Source organism: Pelophylax lessonae (genome assembly GCF_965119305.1).
Source record: "Pelophylax lessonae genome assembly, contig: HAP1_SCAFFOLD_704, whole genome shotgun sequence".
NCBI lineage: Eukaryota > Metazoa > Chordata > Amphibia > Anura > Ranidae > Pelophylax > Pelophylax lessonae.
The window spans coordinates 16,518-31,819 of NW_028119642.1; the positions used below are offsets into that span (position 1 = coordinate 16,518).

At 41.6% G+C, this 15,302-nt stretch overlaps 1 protein-coding gene across 1 annotated transcript; it reads right to left on the reverse strand.

Annotated features, from left to right (window-relative positions):
- Window positions 1-11,785: 11,785 nt before the first annotated feature.
- Window positions 11,786-12,724, reverse strand: LOC309544040 (olfactory receptor 5G9-like; the record flags this gene model as incomplete). The annotated part of the gene is made up of 1 exon (XM_082276430.1): window positions 11,786-12,724. The coding sequence occupies one exon, from the start codon at window positions 12,722-12,724 to the stop codon at window positions 11,786-11,788; it is 939 nt and encodes a 312-aa protein (XP_082132556.1).
- Window positions 12,725-15,302: the final 2,578 nt, after the last annotated feature.

A 15,302-nucleotide genomic window follows, 5' to 3' on the forward strand; every position in this document is an offset into this window, starting at 1 on the left:
CCACAACAGTGACAAGGTGCTTTGCAAATACTCTTGCTAATAAAGTGCTTGTGCTTTTGTTTTCCTTCACCCGTTAGTGTGAGGGTAACTCACCAGAAAGCTGAGGGCCTCCAGGACCCAGCTTGCTCTATAGCTATCAGATAGCCTCTTACATGGATGATGTACTTTTGATTACTGGCCCCCCTGGGCTCACCAGAAATCATAATAAGCTTGTCCACCAGTCAAAATTGGTTAAGCCATATCCCCAAAAAAATTAAGAACATATGATTGCACAATATCGTTTGATGTTTATTGACAACAATCTTAAACAATAATAGAACACTCACATTTAAAAGTGCCACTATCGGCACATTTGACCAGCCAAAGAAATGTGTCTGAACGCTGCTCGATTACAGCGTGCGTTCCAAGGTGTGTTCCAATCAGGGAGCGGAAATGAAGAACCACAAGTGATAGCCTCTGGACCAACCTCAATGCATTTCGTGATAACGAAAATGTGCCGATAGTGGCACTTTTAAATGTGAGTGTTCTATTATTGTTTAGGATTGTTGTCAATAAACATCAAACGATATTGCGCAATCATATGATCTTATTTTTTTTTTAATTGAACTTCTTTTAATATTTATATATAATTTTTTATTTATTTATTTAGCACTTAGAACATTTTATTACAGCACCTCAAATTGTTTTCTTTCGTTCCAGAATAGCAGAGGCTGTTATATCTGTAAATGGTAGGTAAATCAACTCCAAATGTTTGGATTGGAATGTCTAACAAGCTCATATAAAGTATGATGGTCATCAGGGGAGGGCTGGCAGTCTTAGGCCTGGGGGCAAGTCCAGTCAAGTGGCCCATTGAACCACTGAATCAGCTCACTCTCCATGCCCACCTGGTTTTATAATGGATATTGATGTTATGAAGCAAGACAAATATGATACAATGTGGTAACATCATTTAATGTTAATAGAAACAAAGAAGGTTTAACAAAAAAAAATGCATCGATGCAGCCTTGCCAGTGCCAATCAGTGCAGACTCATCAGTGCACATCAACGCAGCATCACCAGTACCCATCAGCTTAGCCTCATCAGTGCCCATCAATGCCCATCAAAGCAGCCGCACCAGAGTCCATACTGACATATCTAAAGGAAAAAATATAATTTAAACTTGCTCGCGGCTGCAATGTATTGTCGGCTCCCGGCAATACAGATAAAAAAATGAGTGTAGCCCTCATTTTAAGGCTTATATGCCATTTATTGCCATAAAAAGAAAATGAGTGTACAAAAAAAATAAACACAAAAGACAGTTTTTGACAAGTCTTTTATTCAAAAATAAAAAAATAGTGTCCCTCGATGTATATCCATTGTCAATCACGACGCTCACCGCACCCAAAAAATAGAAAAAATTCAAAGATGCTTCACCTCTTCAGAGGCTACTCTTGAGCTTTGACAACTCTTTTTTCTTTAGGCAAGGGGCGAGGCCACCCGGTTCCATCACCCGGAGGGACCACCCCGTCTGAAATCACGTGACACCAGAAGGGGGCGGTGCCACTGGGTGTTGTAAATGGGTGGCCCTGCCCCTTGCCTATAAATGGATTTACATCAGGGGACACTATTTTTTTTTTTTTTGAATAAAGGATTTTTCCAAAACTGTCTTTTGTGTTTATTTTTTTGTACACTTTTTTGGTGAATGGGTAGGGGTATGATGTACCCAATATCCATTCACATGGGGGGGCGGGATCTGGGGGTCCCTTGTTAAAGGGCGCTTCCAGATTCCGATAAGCCCCCCACCCGCAGACCCCCACAACCACAGCCCAGGGTTGTTGGAAAGAGGCCCTTGTCCCCATCAACATGGGGACAAGATGCTTTGGGGGCACTCTAAAGCACCCTCCCCATGTTTAGGGCAAGCGGCCTGGTATGGTTTAGGAGGGGGGGCACTCGCTCGCCCCCCCCCATCCTGGCCTGCCAGGCTGCATGCTCGGATAAGGGTCTGGTTTGGATTTTGGGGGGACCCAACGCCATTTTTTCTTTACATTTTGGCATGGAGTTCCCCTTAAAATATGTATCAGACACGAAGAGCCTGGTATAGATTTTGGGGGGACTCCATGACGTTTTTTTTTTTTATTCTGTCATAGGGTTCCCTTTAACCATTTAAATACAGGGCACTTTCACCCTCTTCCTGCCTAGACCAATTTTTAGCTTTCAGCGCTCATTGGCATCTATGGGAAATATTGGTCACCTTAGCATGGCACTGCTCCCCGTCTTTAACATTGGCGTCTATGGCAAATATTGGTCAGCTTGACATGGCACTACTCACGAACTATAAGTGACAGGAACATAAAACTTGGGGAGCACTGAGAGGGGACCCAGGACTACAACATACCTATACATTTTAAAAGTGGGGTATAACCTGAACACTACACTGGCTGCTTTAAACTAACTCAACACACTATCCAATAACTACTTGCCTAAGCTCTATTATCACACACTATACATGGCTGGCGTGTAAGAAGCAGCTTTATATAATGTGGGGCATGGACTTAGCCCCTGAGCCATGATTGGCTAAAGGCACCCTGCCTTTGGCCAATCATGGCTCTGACAGGACATTGCGCTGTGATTGGCCAAAGCATACAGGTCAGGTGCATGCTTTGGCCAATCACAAGCACTTAATGCACTGCAATCCTGCAATGCATTATGGGGTGCTCATTGGCGGGTGAACTTGACCGGCGAACACACAAACACCCGATGTTCGAGTCAAACTTACGTTCAAATCGAAAATCCAGGCGATCCCTAGTGTAGAATATCAGTTTAGTGTGACTCTAGTGATAGTTCAGTGTAAGTGTAGTGTAATCATTAATTTTTACTTTAGTGTCAGTTTTGTGAGTATAGTGTGACTATTCATTTTTACTTTAGTGTCTGTTTAATTTTTTAGGGCAGATTTCCTGCAGTATATATTAGTGCATTACTGCACGTTTAACGCAGTATATACCTGTGTGTTACTGCACATTTAGCGCAATATACATTCGTACGTTACTGCACGTTTAATGCAGGGTATATCCGTGTGTTATGCACATTTAACGCAGCAAATATGATTGTGTTACTGTACGTTTAACGCAGTATATATCCTTGTGTTACTGCATGTTTGACCCAGTATATATCAGTGCGTTTCTGTACGTTTAACGCAGCATATATCAGTGTATTACTGCACATTTAACTCAGTATATATTCATGCATTAATGGACGTTTAACGCAGTATATATCCGTACTTTGCTGTAGGTTTAACGCAGTATATACAGTATCTCACAAAAGTGAGTACAGCCCTCACATTTTTGTAAATATTTTATTATATCTTTTCATATGACAACACTGAAGAAATTACACTTTGCTACAATGTAAAGTAGTGAGTGTACAGCTTGTATAACAGTGGAAATTTGCTGCCCCCTCAAAATAACTCAACACACAAACATTGATGTCTAAACCGCTGCCAACAAACGCGAGTACACCCCTAAGTAAGAATGTCCAAATTGGGCCCAAAGAGCCAATATTTTGTGTGGCCACCATTATTTTCCAGCACTGCCTTAACCCTCTTGGGCAAGAAGTTCACCAGAGCTTCACAAGTTGCCACTGGAGTCCTTTTAAACTCCTCCATGACAACATCACAGAGCAGGTGGATGTTAAAGAACTTCCACTCCTCCACCTTCCATTTGAGGACCTTCCATTTGAGGATGCCCCATAGATGCTCGATAGGGTTTAGGTCTGGAGACATGCTTGGCCAATCCATCACCTTTATCCTCAGCTTCTTTAGCAAGGCAGTGGTCCTCTTAGGCTGGCCATACATGATACAATTTTCTTTCAGTTTTCTGTCAGATTTTCTTGAAATTTACCTTCAAGTATGTAGTACGAAAGCCTGCCTAATTGGATACAAGTGAATGTGTTGTTTAGCTTTGACCTCACATTATGTGGTTTGTGGTAGATCTGACAAAAGTTGGACATGTATGGCCAGCCTTAGAGGTGTGTTTGGGGTCATTATCATGTTAGAATATTGCCCTGTGGCCCAGTCTCCAAAGGGAGGGGATCATGTGTGTGTGTGTGTTTTTAATTGTGGTATATTTAGTACTGGCTGGGTAAGTGCAGTGCAGTGTTAAAAAAATGCAAGGCCCAAGAATTGTTCCTCTCTCCCACAGTCTGATGCCATCAGTTAACCTGTGTTCAGAGCATGCATCACCCACTGTCTAAAAGAGAGACAGTTACCAAACTCACACATCAAAAATCATCTAAAAATTGTGTTTTGTTCTGCAAAGGCTGGCATAGTATCACTTACTTTGCAGGCCCTGGTGGTGTCTGCGGCTGCAGAGATACCATTCCCGACATCAGGCAGAAGGGGTCTCCTCCAGCTTCCCCCCTTCCCAGTCACCTGCCCCCCTTAATTTCCGCCCCCCTGAGCTAAAGAGGAGGCTGGATGACCGTGGAGCCGGCCGCAGTGAGCTGTGCTGGCCTCAGCCATGGAATCGATAGCATAGAGGCCGGCGGCAAGTGAGCAAGGCCTGTCCAAGAAGCTGCCTTGGGAGCCGGAAGGGACCCAAAATTACATGTGGCCCCGGCCCTCCGGGCAGATACTGGTCTGCCCTATGGCCAGTCCGGGCTTGAATATATGTTCATATATATATATATATATATATATACATATCTATCTATCTATCTATCTATCTATCTATCTATCTATCTATCTATCTATCTATCTATCTATCTATCTATCTATCTATCTATCTATCTATCTATCTATCTATCTATCTATCTATATATATATATATATATATATATATATATATATATATATACACACACATACATGTACAATGGGTATAAAAAGTCTACACTCAAAAAAAGAGTTCTGGCGCTACTCCAAAAAGTGATCTCCTGAAATGTGTGAAAAGTGCACACATGTACAAATTGTCCATAAAAACACTGTTCGCCCAATCCTATACGTTGGATAGCTTATAAATGTAATAAAGAAAAAATTGAAGGATGGCGCTCAAGTGTATTAATTGCTGATATTTAACCCCAAAAGAGACATAGGTATGCTGTCCAATAAAAGTTTATTGTATAAATCCACAATGAAGAAGCAGTGTATATGTTAAAATCAAATAATATAAATCCTCCTACCAATCCATAAAGCCTCTGGGTGTCACCGCTGCCTCAGCAAGAATCCTTGATGTCAGTCCCAAAGGAGGGAGGAGGCTGGTAGCTGGAGAGAAAAAAGCAGCGTAGGTGGATAGACAAGAGGAGCGGATCCCAGCAGGGATGGGGGCTCAAACGGTCCGATGTGCGGCCGCTATCTGGACCGGAGCCCACGCTGTGCTTCCCCAGTGCTCGCTGTGAGTGCCGAGAGGTCGCACGCTGATGACGTCACCGCTGTCAGCCGGATACCCATACGAAACCGGCAAAGGGATCAGCTGGAGGCCGGGGGAGGTGGAGGACGGAGTTCACTTGCTTCTGCAGAGCTACCCGATTGCCACAACGACATGTTTCGCTACATAAGTAGCTTTTTCAAGTGAACAAGGGACACTGTACAGAAAAATGCCTGTTAGCGCTGTCTTGACGCCAGCTGAATGCCGGCCAACGCTCCCTGGCACTTGAAGATACTGTTCTGCTGAACTGTGCTGGAACTTCGACTTTAATACTTAGGTTAATTTAGAAGATCCAGGACTGTAGGACATTTGACTCCTGACACTCTGTTTAGCTCAAAGGTCCAGTGAACAGCTTCCTCCAGCCCTTTACTGACTGAGGTAGCTCCTTGTAACTGCTTGTGCTGCTGCAACCCTTAACACTGTACACTTAACCCTTCAGGGCCCAGCCGCTGGCACCCCTCTACACTTCAGGGTCCTCTCGTTAGGCACCCCCTCTGACACTTCAGGGTCCTCTCGCTAGGCACCCCCTCTGACACCTCAGGGTCCTCTCGCTAGGCACCCCCTCTGACACTTCCCGGTCCTCTCACTAGGCACCCCCCTTGACACTAGCTGGCTCCCGGATCCCTGGGACCTTCACCGGAATGGTCCCCTCTACGTTTCAGGCAGACCCTCAGGGGCAATTCACAGTACTTACGAACTTGGCATGCTTTCCTGGAACTGAATCCCTCTATCTCCACTGGTCCTCGGCACACCGGATCCTCTCTGCAGCTCAACTCAGCTCTCTCTCTGGACTCTCAGGCAGCCACCCGAGACACCTGATCCTTCTGGCAGGAGGAGAGACAGCCGTATCCTTCCTCCTGGGACTCTGCTTCCCACCAAAGATGCTGCGTCATGTGTTCCCCTCAAACTTATACCCACTCCCAGAATCCTCTGTGGCAGAATCTGCCTTCTGGGGTAGATACAGGCCTGAATGAGCCCCTGATTGGGTTTCCTCCACTGCCCAATGAAAATCCTCTCATGGAGCCAGTGGGGAGACTCCCCTCTCAGCAGCCACACCTGGGAGACATGACAGCCCAGCTGAAAATCATGGCCCTGCTGTTAAGCAGCCAAGGCCCACTATGCTTTTACCTAGCACCTACCATGTAGGCTGCTACATCTACAATAAACCAAAACCAATGAAAACAGCACATACAAATCCAAAAATTACAAATTTGTGAAGTGGTAAACATGGGACCATAATGAGCTTGGTCCATCAGGTGCAGGATACTGCCAATGTGATGTTGGTGGAGGTGAAGGTGGTGGAGCAGGGGCTGGATATTCTGAAATGCAGGTCTTGCTAGTAATATCACCTCTTACCCCTTTATTCAGTACCTGTAACAACAGGCACTCCGCCATTTGTCTTTGCTCTGCAGACATTTTGCGCAATTTATTTGCAGTTAGTATTCCGAATGCATCCAACTCATTCCAGAATTATGCTAGAACTCCCGAAGAAGAACTAACATTAGCAGCGCTAATAAAATAGGTGAGTTTTAAATATGTAAGTATAGAGTCTATATAGTAGTCCATGCACAGGACTATATTAGTCCATATCTTGAGACAACACCAGATAGAATCAATACAGTGGTGGAAACACACAGGCAGACCAAGATATAGAGCCGTCACCACACTTTGTGGAATCCTCTCCCCTTAAGAAATGCACTCACCATATAGCCATAAATCTCATAATCACAGGCAACTGGCACAGATCTCCTGGTAATTCCCCTCCACACGGATAGATATAGTAGGGATCACAGATCCTCAATCACCAGACAATCGACCATAAAATCCTCACCGGATGAGTATAGGTGAGCAGGGACCACATTCATGCAAAAAGGGGGAAGGACAGCTCATAGTGTAACTTGTACAAACTTTTATTGAACCATACATACCCGCCTTAATGCAATGCACTTACATAATACAGCAGAAAAATTGCATTAAAAGCATCCACAAATTGATTGACAGCGGGACTTTAAATCCCGCGGTATCTCGCTGATGAAGAGGCGGAGATGGACAGTCTGAAGCTGTGACGTGAGAGGGCGTGACCACATGGCAAGTGTCAAGTGTGCCTTGACTGAAAAAAGGTTGAGAATCACTGGTCTGGATTATATGAGGTCTATAAGCCCCTGAATGATATTCATTCAGCAGATGGTACCATACACAATACAATATACAGTACAATATCTTTCAATTGCCTGAATATATTATCATTTACCTTCAATTTTTTTTTGTAAATGTTAGTAGCGTTGCAGCACTTTCTGTACATCACAGCGATATGCCCTTTACAGGATTAGGGCACCTAATTTCTCACCATTTATTGGATATTATATATTTTTTTTTGATCTGTGCACCCACTTTTGTTTTTGTTGGTCACGTTTTCTGCATTTATTATTGTATGCCATCACTTGTTTTGAGATCAGTGATTCTTCATTTTTACATGCATTTCAGGTCCTTTGTGCATGTTTGCTATTTTGTGCACTAATATATTCATCATATTGCTTTTGCATCATTTATCAGTTTATTGCATATATTCACGAATTAGCGCCGATTTTTGATTGTCTACATTCAACAAAATATATCAGCTATTTGTGACAGAAAAGGAGATAATTTGTATGAACCATTATATCCAACAAAATTAGGCTAGTACAAAACAGGTTCTATAATTCATGATCAAGTAATAGTTTAGGACTTACAAATAGCCACATATTGATCAAAACTCCTGGCTATTGGTAAACAAATAATTACTTGATTTTAATCCAAAAAATATATATATTACTGCATCATAAATGCAAGGATTCCTATGGCATCATCTTGTTTGATAAAATGTACTAGGATTAGGTGTAGCATGACCATAAAGGAAGACATGTCCACTATCAACGGGTAGGTCAGCAAAAAGGACATGGGGGTGTGGAATTGATTATCCAAGATGACCAGGACAAATATAGTCATACAGTATGTTTGCAAACTATCTATAGGTTTCTAAAACATTAATGTACATTCATAAGAAAGTCCATCCATAAGGCTATATCAAATTCAAGCATTTATAAAAAAAATTAAAAATAAATAAAAAGCCTGCTTTAAACATAGTCAATAATATCATCAGGATTTGTGCTGGATTTTATTTTTTTCTGACCTCTGATGGGGAAAAAAAATTATGTGGAGTTGTAATTATCTTCTCAATTAAATCTAGACCATTTTTTTCCATAAATCTAGACCATTTCTCACACAGGCATAGGATTCCATTAAAAAAAAAAAAATATTCAATGAATGAGAAAAGGATGTGTGTGCAGTTTCTTTTCCATGTTCGATTAATGATGCACAGTGGAATTCTGAAGAATATTGCTGTATATTAATTAATCTTGTAACCTTAATTAATTCCCTGAGTACCAGGCAGGCTCAATCTGAGTTCATATTCCATTCTTCTTAATTAGTTTGTCAATTATTTTGACACAGTTTCATAAATACTGACACAAATGTGCATTTATATATATAAAACATACTTTTTGCAAATGAAATTGGGACTCTACCAAAAAAGGTTTTTATTGGATAGGGTGAAAAAGAGTTATGGGCCATACACACTATAAGATTTTTTGAAGACTTTTTCCTTTAGACTTACCAAAACCATATAATATGAGGTCAAACCTAAACACTTTCAATTTGTATGCAATCTGGCAGGCCCTTGCACTACATGGAAAAGGTAAATCTGAAGGAAATCTAACCACAAAAGTTGGATAGTGTGTATCCAGCTTAAGAAGCGCTTTTAAAATAGTTATTTGAAATAGTTACTGAAAAGAAGAAATAATATTGGCCAGTCTGATGATGTACATTTTTAAGTAATATTAACACCAAAAAGAAACATTTATAAGATTGCAGCCTACCCATTCTTAAGCCTGGCCATGCATACATCGAAATTCGGTTGTTTCAGCAGGGGCCAGCCAAATTTCGATCCTCATATGGGCAGGCTGATCAACTTGGGTACAACCAGCCTTTCAGATTTTTTTCTACATGTGATTACTGCCAGCAGCTATAGTTGCTAGCAGCAATCATTGTATTCTGCCGGCCGGGAAGGCTCCCCGCGCTCCCCACGCTCCCTCCCCCACCTTCATTAGCAGAATACAATAGCGCTGTGGGAGGCATCGAGCAATTATCTTTCCTTCCATCTGTGGTGGAAGGAAATAAAACTGATTTCTTTCCTTGGATGTGGTGACTGCATTTCTTTTTTAAACATTTTTTTCTTTTTTTCACCTATTGACCCAGCCATTAATCCTGCTATTGTTCTACTTCTGTTTTCAGACCAATCTGTCCAGCAAAATCAGCAGTTAGGGGTTCGAGACAAACGATTTAACACTGACAGGTGTGTGAACTACAATAGTTAGCTTTTATTCATTAATGTAAAACCTTTTTCCAAAAGGAAAATGGCTTAAAAATAATTGCTGAAATGTGGTTTTAATTTGTTAGTTCATCTAAATTTGCTAGTGATCTAACACCACCCGGATTGACGGTTCTGCTGTCAGTAGATTTCTCTGTTGCTCATTTCAGTTTTGAGTGGAGATACCCTAAGACAAGAAGTATGTTACTGGCTGGATCACCAGGTGAAAATAAAAGTAAAAAAGCCTAAAAAAAGAAAATGAATACAGCCACCACACTTAAAGATTGATAGGCTGCAATATACATAAATATCTTTGTTTTGCTTTAAGCTGATGTTTGACACACACAGTACAAAGATAATGATATAGGGGTATAATATAAGCTCTAGCTATATGTACACACAATATGTATATATATATATATATATATATATATATATATATATATATATATATATATATATATATAATAGGGCTTTTTTTTCAGCGGGAACGTGGGGGATTGAAGTATCGGCACCTTCAGCCTTGATTGTGTGTGCTGAGGGGGTGTGAAAAGGGTGCTGAGGTGTGCTGGAGGGGACTATTGATGCTGCCTGGTGGTGAATCTATTTTTGCTGGAGGGAACCTATTTTTGTGGGGGTGGGTGGGTCTATTGTTGCTGGGGGAAATTATTTTTGAAAGGGATCTACTGTTGAGGGACGAGTCTATTGCTGCTGGCTGTTTGGAGTCTATTGTTGCTGGGGGTGCATATTGCTGCGGGGGGGGGTCTATTGTTGCTGACTACAGGGGATCTATTTTACATCCTTTCTTGTTATCATTAACAAATTCTATACAAATTATTTAGCACCACAAAATGATACTTGGTTCTGAATTCTCTAAAGGGGGCAGTACTGGGAGGGGGGTAGGGGGTGGAACCAAGGAATGGTGCTCAGAAGTGGGTAGGGGGGCGGAGGCAAGATGTGAATCAAAATGGAAGAGTTCCTGCACCTATTCTCTATTCTCTGAGAAAAAGAAACCTGTGTATGTATGTATATATATATTTACCTTAAACTATCATCCCCACTTTCTACTCATTATTCAGATACCTACAAGCAGCAGCTCCCTCTGTTCTCCAGTAGTCTGGTCCTTTTTGGCTGCCTCCTGGTTATATCCACAGTGTTGGGCAAGGCTTGAGTATGGAAGGAACATCAAATGGCTACCTGAGCAGACGATCTTTGCTTCTGCCTAACGCAGATGAGGTCTCTTGCTGACTTTGGCTATCAGAGATATGATGATTCTAGCTTGTAAAGCTGCCCAAAAGTCAAGCCATGTTAAACTTCAGTTGCAGTTGTTTTAGCCTCACCATTTTAAAGCTTTTAGTAGTAAAAATAATGATTGATATTGTAAGTTTAACATAGCAAAATTAAATCTTTACATGTATCGATTTGTACATGGTATCTGTAACACAACAAGTTGGTAAATAGCAAACGTATTACGACTTATTTCATTTTTAGAAGTTAAAACCCATTTTGAGTTTGATAAAAAAAAAAAAAAAAACTAGCCATAAAAATGTTAAAAAAATGCTGCTCTCTGTGCAATATTCACCCTATTTTAAGCCCTGTCCCTCTCAGAAAGTGGACTCCATCACTAGATGGCACTCTTCCTCCCGATTGAATGATGCCATGCACAATTCAGCCTATTTTCAGTGGGCCAAATCATGAAGGGCTCGCTCCCAGGAGGTATGTCATCCAGCCATCCTGTGTTCACAGAACCCTGCACATTTAGTACCCACCCACTACCGAGGACAGATGCGGATGAAGAAGGGCCTATGACATCATGGGACCAGACTAAAGATCCATGTAAAAAAGGGTATTCATGTTTTTTTTTTTTTTTTTTTTAATGAAAAGTGTGCAGGGGTATGGTAGGACTGAATTGGATGTGGTGAAGGCCACTGTAGCTAGACCTTAACTGTCTTCAGCACATAAATAAAACTCTTTATAACCTTTAATTTGTCATTTTGCAACCTCCAAACCTTCTCTTCATAGACAGTTTCACATCTTTATTTTTTAAACTATAAATCAATGGATTGAGCATAGGGACAATAGCTGTGTTAAACAAAGAAAACATTTTTTTGAAATCCAAGCTGCTGATTGAGCTTGGTGTAAGATACTGATTGACCAAGGTTGTATAGAGCAGAACTACGACCGTCAGATGTGAGGAACATGTGTAGAAGGCTTTACGCCGGCCAGAATTAAAGCGGATTTTCAATATGGTAACAATTATGAAATAATAAGGGATGAAAGTCAAAACAAATGGAGCAATGGTCATCAGGAAAAGGCCTTGGACGAAGCACATTCTTTCCAACACCGAGATATCACTGCAGATCAGTTTCATTATTGGCACAATGTCACAGAAAAAGTGGTTGATTTCATTGGAAGAGTAGCAGGTAAAACTACCCATTATTGCTACAAGAGAAACAGTTTGGATAAAACCCAATAACCAGCAAAATGAAGCTAAAATTATGCAAGTCCTACGATTCATGACCTTATGGTAATTCAAGGGGTTACAGATGGCCACATATCTGTCAAAACTCATTGCTGTTAAAATGAACAGCTCATGACCTGCCAGTGACCCAAACATATATGTCTGAAACATACATTCAACGAAAGGAACTTTTTTATCTCCTGTAAGGAAACTTAGGAGTATTTTTTGCAGAGTGACGGTGGAGCATGAGATGTCTACAACAGACAAGTTGGCCACAAAAAAATACATGGGCGTGTGAAGATGATGGTCCAGGCCGATGAGAAGAAGGATGGTTAGGTTGCCTCCAAGAGTGATTAAATAAATTAAAATAACCAGTAAGAATATCGGCACTTGAAGTTCTGGTTTTTCTGAGATACCAATGACAATAAAATATGAAATGATTGTATGATTAGAATTCATTTATACGTGTTCTGAAAAATGCAAAAGAAAAACTTTGTAGCATTACAGAATTTACCTTAAAAGTTAAAGAAATAAACACACACATATAATCCAAACCATAAACAAAAAAATGTTCATCTTCCCAAGAGATCTTTTACAGGTTTTAAAGATGTATACATGGCTGATATTGTAAATCCACAATAGCTAGTTGGTTTAACAAACATTCATAATTTGCAAACAGATCTAAATACATTGCTCAAAAAAAATGAAAGAAACACTTTTTTTTTTTTTCGTTCAAATAGTTTTTATTGCATTTTGTCAAACAAACAGGGTAACAGAAAGAAAAGAAGGAAAGAATGCAGGCATAATACATAACTATGCATTCAAAAACGAAGAAACAATTCCTTTAACAGCATCAGCAAGAGTCACTACCAATACTTTTCATATCACATTCCAGGCAGTGAACCAGGATTCAAACACCTATAGTGCCATCTAGTGGTATAACCTAGTATTGTCTACAGATTATTTAGTCATGGGGCAAGATACAAAGAGTACCATTGTTTCCATGGACTCCACCAAAGTAGCTCTCTTTGATACCGCTTGTGGGAAGGAGCCATTAGTAGTTCAAATGTTTTATGCGTTTGGGTAGTGTGTATCACCTCAAAGAGGGATGGTGATTGTGTATCTTTCCAACGTCTAGTGATGTTGATTTTAGTAGCGAGTAGTATGTTAATCACTATTTTACGGAATATTAGCGGGATTTGGTCAATTGACAGGTGGAGCAGAGCTAAGGCAGGGGATGGTAATATTGGAATCTTAACAGTTTTGGAAATCAGTGCAAACACTTCCTCCCGCAAGGATGGGAGGGCACGTCCACATGATGTGTTTAAGAGTGCCTTGTGCTCCGCAACCTCTCCAACAAGTGGACGGGCTGAAAGGGCAAATTTTGCGATCACGCATGGCGTGATATACCACCTGAGGGATAATTTGAGGTGAAGTTCTCTCAGAGATGCACTCAACATGGCCTTATAGCTTGATACTAATGCCTTTTTCCACTGGGACGGGGAAAAGGTTCCCCCCAGATCTTGTTCCTATTTCGTGATAGGGCGGGTTTTGGTAAACGTGTCTTTTTCACCTAGCAGGGGGTAAAAAAGCGATATGCCTTTAGCTGTTAGTTGGGGCGCGGTTAGATAATGCCAGGCTCCCACAAGGATTTTAGCTCATAGTTGCGGGTTACAGGAGGTGATTTGACTATAATTGAACCATTCCTTGTGGTCCAGGTGCAGTTTACCCTGCAAGTGTTAGGAAGGGTTTCAGGGTGTCACCTCTATATAAATTGTTCAAGCAGATAGGGGGAGATCGATGCCATGCAGTCAGGTCAATGTCAGGGACTACCTGAAGAATACCTGTGATCGGTAAGACAATGTTAGTAATCGGTATGTTCTTCCATTTGGTGTGCGTCAGGTGAAGCCATGCCAATACCGATGCTTTTACAGTCGGTGATACGTAGTTGGGGAAATGTACACCTTGCTTTCTACTACATAACCAGGTGCGTAGGTCGAAGCGTGAGGTCTCGGCCTGCTCCATTATTCCCCAAATTTTGTCAGGGGACGGTTGGAACAATGTTCGCAATTGCGATAGCAGAGTAGCCAAATAGTAGTCCATCAGGTTCAGCATGGATGCACCTCCCACAGCAGTAGATTTCATCAGTATACTCCTTGCACATCTGGCATGTTTGCCCTGCCAGAGGTATCTGGAGACCATGCTTTGGAGTGAATTAATATATGATTTGGGAATGGAGATTGGTAGGGATCTGTATAAGTAAAGCAGCTTAGGCAGGGTACACATCTTAAAGGCCGCCAACCTCCCAAACCTAATAAGTTCAAACCTGGAGAGAGACTGGAGTTCAGCGGACATTTGGGACTTAAAGGGGGCATAATTGGCCTGGAATAAGTTGGTAGTGGTTCTAGTAAGCTTAATCCCTAAATAGGTCACACCAGAGTCCGACCATTTATACGGGAATGAGCGCTCGAGAAGGTTTCTGGTAGTGCCATCTACCCCAAGATCTAGATTTATTTTCGTTAACTTTGTACAGAGATATATCTCTGAAGTCCGTGAGAATTTGTTTAATACACGGTAGGGAAGTGGCTGGATTCGATATCATGAGGATGACATCGTCTGCAAAGAGACTGATGCGATGTTCTTGGGAGCCTACGGAGATCCTAGTGAGTTTGGGGTCTGACCTAATCTTTTGAGCTAGGGGTTCTATAGCTAGGTTAAAGATGAGAGGAGACAGCGGACAGCCCTGTCTCGTCCCATTCGTGATTGAGAATGGTGTTGAAAGTGTGTTGTCCACTAGAACCTGGGCAGAGGGGTTGGGGTATAAGGCCATTATTGCAGAATGCATTCTGCCTACTATGCCGAAGCGCCTGAGCACCTCACGCAAGTATCCCCAGTGTACCCTGTCAAACGCCTTCTCTGCATCCAAAGAGAGGAGCAGAGAAGGCATTCTAGAAGTCTGGGCGGCGTGTATGATGTTTTTGAGCCGTCTGATCGCATCAGCCGATTGTCTATCTTTAGTAAAGCCAGCTTGGTCTTT